Source organism: Seriola lalandi, unplaced genomic scaffold (genome assembly GCF_002814215.2).
Source record: "Seriola lalandi dorsalis isolate HSWRI2012SDOR001 ecotype SW California unplaced genomic scaffold, Sedor1 jcf7180002054619, whole genome shotgun sequence".
NCBI classification, from domain to species: Eukaryota; Metazoa; Chordata; class Actinopteri; order Carangiformes; family Carangidae; genus Seriola; species Seriola lalandi.
Window position 1 is genome coordinate 43,313 of NW_019525172.1, and position 8,381 is coordinate 51,693.

An 8,381-nucleotide genomic window follows, 5' to 3' on the forward strand; every position below is an offset into this window, starting at 1 on the left:
GTTATTACATCAGGTTCTTTGTTTTAGCGACACACAGGAGAGAGAGGGGGGGGGGCGTTCAAGTCTTTTTCATGAGCTATTTTAGGTCATCTCCCTCTCCCTCACTCTCTCTATTACTCTCTGGTGGATCCATGTATCTCAGAGGTGATCATCAATCTAGCAGACTCTATTATTACTTTTCCACTAAGTGCTTTGATTTCCAGCCCACCCAGGAGATTAAGCCCCTCCTTCCTCTCTTTCCTCTCCCTGCATCCCCTCACCTATATCCCTGTCTTTCTCTCTTTCTGTCTGCTCTGTGTAGCGCTTTATTCCGCCCTTGCAGTTCAGCATGTGAACTTCTTTTTCCAAAATGTCTTGTTCTTTCAGATTTGTAAGATCTGTTCCTCCTTTCTTGTCAGGACTTTAAACTTTTTCCAGTTGACTAAATGCAGCCCGACCAACATTGCGGTGTTTCGTTGTGTGATTCTAGTGGATAACACGTAGCGGTGGTGCCTGCTTAAATGCGCTGTGACACCGGAAGCAAAGAGGTTAAAGGTCAGGTCTCAAGAGACACCCTTCTTATCCTTGCACACGCTTCAGCTGTGCAGGCAAAGGCATTGTGTTCACACATATACACTCTGTCTCACACACACACACACACACACAATCTTGCATCCCAGCAAGAAAGATCTGCAGCTTCAAGTCACTCAGAATCTCACTATATGTTTCAGCCAAGACCAAGATGCACATGAATATATGAACAGTGTTCTCCTGGTGCTCCCCGACCTCTTCCACTTAAAACAGCTCCAGAGACTTTGTTGTTTGGACTTGGCCCTGAGTGGACCAGTGCATGGAGCATCGGTGTGGAATGATGTGGAAGGCCAAACAGGGGATTGTGGGTGCCGGGTATCCGTTACATCAGAGGGGACCGAGGCGCCAGTTTGCCATTTGAGACATGACACCCCCCTGTCCTTGCACTTTATCCTGTTAACTGGCAAGATGTGCTGAAAGTTGCATGGACCCTGTGAGCGGAAAAGGCAAAACACTGAACACTCATATATCTGATTATAAGATACATTATTATGTTAAAATCTAATAATTTATTGAATAGTAAAAATAATGAATTTTCTATAATATTTCATAATTATAGCTTTGAATTTCAGAAATGTAATATAAAACAAAATATTGGAATTTTTGCTTTTTTAACCTAATTTCCAGGTTATGATAATAAACATCTCTATGCCGATTACACCTACTTTTTTAACATTGATTTTATTTTGAACCCTTTGGGTTAAAAGTCATTTGTCTTGATTTTTAAAGGATAATCTGTAAACCAAAAAGTATGCTAAAATTATTGGGCATATTATCATTTCCAAATTCATTGATTTCTTTGTTTTTGTTTTTCTTTAATGTCAGTAATATTTATTATTCACCAAATGAGTGGATTTCGAAACCAACAATGTCAAGTTTTCATGTAGAGGTTAAATTCTTGACATATACCTTGGGCCCCAAACTTATGTTCTTTCTTTTTTCTTTTTATTTATTTATTCTTTTAACAGGTAGGTCATACACAAACCTTCTAAAGCTAAAGTTCAGGGCAAACTGAAATTCTTAAAAAACAGTAGATATCACAGTAATTAACTCATGTTATCTCTTCAAACATAATTCATAAAGTGAGTCTGAATAGAGTTAAATTGTGTTTAAAATAAACAGTATATTCTGTATTTTGCTGGAGAGCCAACCAGGGTCCCTTGGGGTCCAGGAAACCTTTTGGAAACCAGCAAGTGAGATCAGTACCAGTGTCTCCTCCCAGCATGAGGTAACGCCCTCTCTGGTCATGGAGATAAAAAGTCTGTTCCTTTCTGCTCTGTCCACGCACGGTTAGCAGTTCATGAACACCCCGTCCACTCCTGTCCAGCCTGAGCTTCCTGCTCCCATGTTTTGAGCCCGCTACAGTCGGACACAGCTCACCATGTCCACCGGGTCTCTTAGCGATGTCGACGACGAGCTCCTGGACGGCATCCTGAAGTTTGGCTCCTCCGGCAAAGACTCCAACGAGAGCACAGAGGAGAGCTCCAACTGCGAGGGCCCCTGCGCAAACGACGAGCGGAGAGACGCGCCGGGCAAGAAAAGGAAGACATCGTCCCGGAAAACTTCAGCCAAGGGTGTGGCACAGCAGGAGGGCAAGCAGGTGCAGAGGAACGCGGCCAACGCGCGGGAGAGAGCCAGGATGCGCGTCCTGTCCAAAGCCTTCTCCCGGCTGAAGACTTCATTACCCTGGGTACCACCGGACACCAAGCTCTCCAAACTGGACACACTGCGCCTGGCGTCCAGCTACATCGCGCACCTCCGGCAGATACTGGCCAACGACAAATATGAAAACGGATATATCCACCCTGTTAACCTGGTGAGATTTGGGGATCCAGTGGAGGGAAGACTTATGTGAAATGTTTTTGAACGAGGCAGACTTGTTATTTTGAATATTGTTGGCCAATATTCTGAGAATGAAGGAGCTGTTGAATGATTTTGTTAGAGCATAATGACGCTTGTTTGCCTCGTGATGTTTACTCAGTTTACTTTTTATATAATAACTAGAACTTTTAAAGTCATCAGGATTTTCACACAAGGCCTCATAGGCTACAGCACCAAGGTGACAAAGGTGGGTGATAGTCATGTGAAGCAGGTGCATAGATGAGGGGGAAAAGGAATTCATGTCATTTTCTATTAATGCTGATGCTTTCTGCAAACTGACCTGTCAAAAACTCCTGCATGATCGATGATTCTACAATCAATAGAAATTTAGGCCTCTAATTTATCTCAGAGAATCATTTCAGAATAATGCAGCTGATGCAGAGCATTAGGCCATCATGAAAATAACATTAATTCTGCAATATCTAAAATAGTTTTATTGTTTTATAATGAGGTGAGAGATACGCCATTCAGACCTATTTAATATATATATATTAATAATATTATATAAAAATATAACAAGTTTATAGTAATATTACGGATCAGAATATTGGAGCTGCAGCGGCAAAACCTTTTTTTAATTCACTGCATGAAGAGCTGGTGATAGTGCTTCCTTTTTATTAAAAAAAAAAAAAAAAGCCTGGAAGTGAAGTGATTCAATGATGCATTATTGACCTGATTTTTTTGTTGTTTTTTTTTTTTTTTTTTTTTTTTGGTTGAATTAATTGTTAATTTTTTGTTGTTGTTTTAAGAAACTGTTTGGCCTAACTGGTTGTGTTTCCCTCCGCAGACGTGGCCTTTCATGGTCGCAGGTAAGCCGGAGAACGACTTGAAGGAGATGCTGAACACAACAAGGTTATGTGGAACAACGGCGTCCTGATGCACCCACGTTTCGAAGGGAACAATTTTATCAAGAAAATAATTTGAAAAAAAAAAAAGAAAAAGAAAAAAAGATAATAACTGAAATCCACGTCTCATCTCCGCAGACTTTGAGTGGGAATAACGGAGGGAGTGTGTCATCTTTCTCCATCGTTCCTGTAAAGAGCTGATTTAAAAAAAAATTATTTAAATGCATTCTGTCACTCATTGTTGTCTTTGCTGGTTCAAAGATAAACTGCGTGCATTCAATTGCTTTTTTATACTCTGCAGATGCTTTTTTTTTTTTACTCGTGCAGGCCTGTTTTGGCAGCTGCATTATGATGGACGACTGTGCACATGATCCGTGTCCACTGTCTCCAATGGTTGTACAGATTACATGTATATAAAATATATTTGTATCACTTTTACACCCTGTGTACTGAATGTATTTTTTCCCCTCTTATTGTTAACCTTATTTTTAATTTTATTTCCGTGTGTGGGCCACTGCTTTGACATCTAGTAACCTCTCATCACTCCACTCCTTCAGAATAGCAGAACCCGAGCACCAACAAAGCGTCAGCGCAGATAAGTCTCTCTCTGTTGTTTCTAAAAGATAACAGTAGACTTGGTTGCCATTACATAAACAAACTTGCCTTGATTTAGCCTACACAAGTCAAAACAGCTGGAGATATCATTTGTGTATACTGGAGGGCTATAATTTCAATTAAATATCTTAATATTTTTAGGCCGTACAGTCTGTAAAGCTTAATTTCATTACAGCAGTAAGACAACATCATGATTTCATTTCTAAAACGTCACGGAAAAGATGCACTTCATGTTAATTAGACGCTTAGTGCACTGATTGGACAGACTATTTTAAGATTCAGCCAATCAGCAGTGAGCTGTCTGAGACGCCGTCAGAGGACATTTAAGACATTTTTGAAAGTGGTTGAAAAAGTGCGCGCGGAGCTTTAATCCCGCCCAGTGCAGTTGTTTTAATTCGCTCGGGTTATGACCGCAGTGTTTACATCATGCCGACAGTTATTTATGCAGCCTGACACACGGCTCTCTCTCTCTCTCTCTCTGTCTCTCTCTCTCTCTCTCTCTCTCTCTCTCATTGTGGTTTATTACAATGAAAGTAAAGCGCTGAAGAAAAGTGGATATAGTGGATCAACATGTTTTTTTGGGGGGTTTTTTTTACAACAGTTTACAACTCAACTTACATTCAGAGGTCATGCTCTGACAAAACAAAAGTTTGCTTAAACAAAAGTCATGTTTACATAGCTGCTCAATTTACTAGTTTTGAGATAGTAGACTACTTGTGCTTTCTACTTCACTGTATTTATGTGATTATATTTTTAACCTAAAAGTCGGTCAACTTCAATATATTTCCCCTAGAAAACACTGGAATATGCCTAAAATAACACGAGCTCTGCATTGAAATAACAATGCTCCTTACTGTATTGCATCAATAGTGATGTTCCAATAATATGTAATCTGCTTCATGTATTGTATTTTTACATTGAGATATTTGTACTAAGTAAAAGATCTGAATACATCTGACACCAGGTTAAAATGAATGGATTTTTCTATATTCAGTGACAGTTATTATAATGTTTGATATTTCAATTATATTTAAACTGATAGGTCCTCTTACTAGCTTTTTTTTTTTTTTAGCTTTTGGCAGCATCTCATGGTCTTCACCTCCAGATTTCCCCAACAGGACTTTTCTCAATTGTCATTCAGACACAGTATTTACATTATTTGGGTTTATGTGCTAAATCCAAACAAATTGTACTGTTGCTTTATTAGTCATTAAAGCTACTTTTCAGTGACTAGCTGGAGGGAAGAGGCTGGCTGACTTTACACACTTGTTCACATCAAGGACAGTACCAAGTATCCTACAACAGGAACAATATGATTGAGTGCTGTAGTAATAAAAGAGTCCCACCGACATCTCTTCAAGAACCCGCACCTAATACATCAGCGGCGGCATGGCAGGGGCCTCGCCGCCACCCCAAAGGGACCACCGTGGAGAAAATAAACTTGGCCGCCTCTTTCCTGGGGCCAGCTGCACAGAGCGAGAGAGGACGAGAGATAGAGGAGGGAGGGAGGGGTCTGTGTGAGAGCGGGGCCGGGATTCCCATACTTGCTAATTGTTTTGTTGGACAACTGCCCAAACTGTGATGTGAAAAAGGTCCACAGACTGAGGGGAGGACAGAAATCACACTGTGTTCCAGCTGATCCCATCGTGTTTCCCATCTGCCCTCATTGTTCTTTCAAATCACTTACTTCATATTGGAATGACTGTTTGTCAGGGCCGATGTGGCCGGTGCAGTATGTTCACTACAATCAACAGTTTATACTTTACATTCCAACATCTCTCTCCTATCTGTCTACACGTAAATATCGGACAGATATTTTAACTTATGGAGAGACATACAGCTGAGTTATTTTTTTAATTATTTTTGAACAACTTTGAAAGTCATTTATACTGAAGGTATGATTAAGGTTACATCCCTATATACATCCACATCATTATTCCCCAAATTTCTCGTCAGACCCCTCCCTAATACATCCCTCTGTGCACATGGCATCCTCAGACTGCCATCTTCTGGACAAAACACAATGTGTTTTGAGGAAATCTTGGGACCTGACAATAATCTCTAGGCATCCCTACAATACTCATAGTAGTGTTATTATATCATTTCATTTTATACAGCAATACTTTGCATACAATATTCCCTCTTCTGATCATGTGTTGTGGAAAATACACTGATAAAAATACACCTGTCACTGTTTAAATATACCAAAATAATCACAATACACAAGAGATAAAGAAATTGTATTTATATGAATGGTCATAAATTCCAAGTTCAAAATTGGATTGATTTCGACATCACACACCGAAAAGCAAGAAGCCGCTAAATGTGCTGTGATTGTTTCCATTATCATAGATTTGCCCCCCTTCTGGGAGAACCAAATGTAGCTCATCACTGACATTCAGTTCTAGAATAACAGCATTAGACATGTACTCAAAATGCCCATAACCATTATCCCAGGTCTGCAAATTATACATTATGGATCTCCCGTTATGGAATAGCTTCACTGCCATTATGATGTGCTCATTCCTATGACTACATACTGTAAATCTAAAGAAGTACAGTCCTTTCACAGGTGCAGTGAAGAAACCAGTTGTTGGACTGTAGGCTTTGCCAATATTGGTGAAGACCTTGCTGAACCTTAGGACTTTTGGAGTATTGTGAGGTCCTACTTTTCCTGAGTTTGTCAAAGCAGCATAAAATGCCACCTTCGCACTGTCTTTGATTAGAATATCCACTTGGTGCTCTGTAGTGTTTGTTCTGTCCATTAAAGATGAAAGTTCAACATCTTGGACTGTGTTCTGAGCCCGCACGTCATCCATCCTGCGCTTTAGGAGCTGCAGCTCATTCTCGCTGACTGCCACTCTGGCTTGTGTGGACAGAAGCTCAGCTGCCTGGTTTTCAAGCTGGACCTTCAGCTCCTCTACACGCCTTTCACTGGCGTCGAGCCTCGCTCTAAGATCCATCAGGTCTGCAGACTGCTCCATGTTTTCTTTCCTCAGGTCTTCTCCCATTTTTTCACTGGCTCCCAATCTCCCCTCCATGGCAGTTTGATCTGTCTGCAGCTCCTCCAAGTTGGTTTTAGTGAGGAGGAGGTCAAACTTCTGCTCATCTACCTGTATCTCTGTGTCCCTCAGCCGGGCCTTCACGGTCCTCAGCTCCACATTCTGCTTCACCACCATGTCCCTTAGCACCCTCAACTCTGTCCAAATGTCAGGGGTGGCGCTGTTCTGGTCAGTGAACTGGTCAGCTGCGGCATCATGGTCCAGAGTTAGCTTTTTGTTAGGCAGGAGATCATGGAGTTTGGTCTCCCCTACCTCACTTGCTCGCACCTGGAGAGCCCATGACACCAGCAGGCAGAGCAGCAACGATGAACCTACTTTCATTGTGCCTTTTACTTATGCCTCTTTAGATCAAAACAGAGATGTATGGGTCTTGTTTGACTTCTTTTTATAAGCAAAATAAGCAGCCGACCTCCTGAGAGCTGCGGCATGTGTTTTTGATAAAACAGATTTGCAAAGCTTACTCTTTAAAAAAAAAACTGAAAAGTAGCCCAAAGATAAACGGAGACCAATAGCAGGCTGTTATACAAGGTCATATACTGCTTCACCGAGATATTTTCGCGGGGGCATTTGGGGCCCTTTCTGTCCCTCTGTCCTGGTGGTGTAGCTGTTACCTGCAGAGAAAGGCCCCATGCATGTTCTTCCACGTGTTATGGAGAATTTAGAACTGACTTTTTAACTTTTATGGAAAGAAATGAATTCCTTATTGTTAATTGAAGACAATATTTTATTCCAAAGACGAGTAAATAAAATGCAGTGGCATCTTTTCTGCTCCCAGTTTTGTGTTCATATCACCAATTTAAAATACTCTCATTGGTTATAAGGGTAATCTTACCTGTAATCCTCTCTATATATGGATGCATTTGGCCTCTTTGCTGAGGTGGGATTCTTAGTGGTTATGAAAATTTATGGAAAATGTATGATTAAAAATGTCCATTTCTTCTATTTGAATATTTTTGTTTTTTCATATTAGCTGAAAAACAATCTATTCTACTTGGCTGAATCACCATTTGTTATTTCTCCCACGGCCCCTCATCTCTCTTTATCAGTCTTGTACCAGCTTTTTCTGTTTAATTAATGATGCTGCCAAACTGTCCATCAAAAACACATGCTGCAGCTCTCATGACAAAGTCAGCTGAACTCTTTGTAGTAATGAGGCCGCCTCTGTTTTATGTGTGTTGAGAAGAATAACTAAGTCTTCTAAGTCTTGATTATAAAGGCTTGACATGGAAAAATTGGTTGCGTATTTAGACCTGATGGCGGCCTCACAATAGGGGTACATCATCTTCATGGCAGGAGACCTGTTGGAGGGGCGAGATATGATGGATGAATGGACGCCATTGGAACAAACTGCCTTGCGTGTGCGTGGCGGCTACCTTTACTGAACTGCTGTGTGTGTCCACCCCCCCCC

At 40.9% G+C, this 8,381-nt stretch overlaps 2 protein-coding genes across 2 annotated transcripts; one reads left to right on the forward strand and one right to left on the reverse strand.

The window, feature by feature from the left end:
- Window positions 1–1,859: 1,859 nt before the first annotated feature.
- tcf21 (transcription factor 21) lies at window positions 1,860–3,734 on the forward strand. The gene is made up of 2 exons (XM_023420148.1): window positions 1,860–2,386; window positions 3,239–3,734. The coding sequence occupies exons 1-2, from the start codon at window positions 1,952–1,954 to the stop codon at window positions 3,326–3,328; spliced, it is 525 nt and encodes a 174-aa protein (XP_023275916.1). The 5' UTR covers window positions 1,860–1,951; the 3' UTR covers window positions 3,329–3,734.
- Window positions 3,735–6,141: 2,407 nt separating this feature from the next.
- On the reverse strand, window positions 6,142–7,381 carry LOC147818345 (uncharacterized). Its single transcript, XM_087177666.1, has one exon. It carries the CDS (start codon window positions 7,292–7,294, stop codon window positions 6,206–6,208), a length of 1,089 nt encoding a protein of 362 aa, XP_087033792.1. The 5' UTR covers window positions 7,295–7,381; the 3' UTR covers window positions 6,142–6,205.
- Between the last annotated feature and the right edge of the window lie 1,000 nt (window positions 7,382–8,381).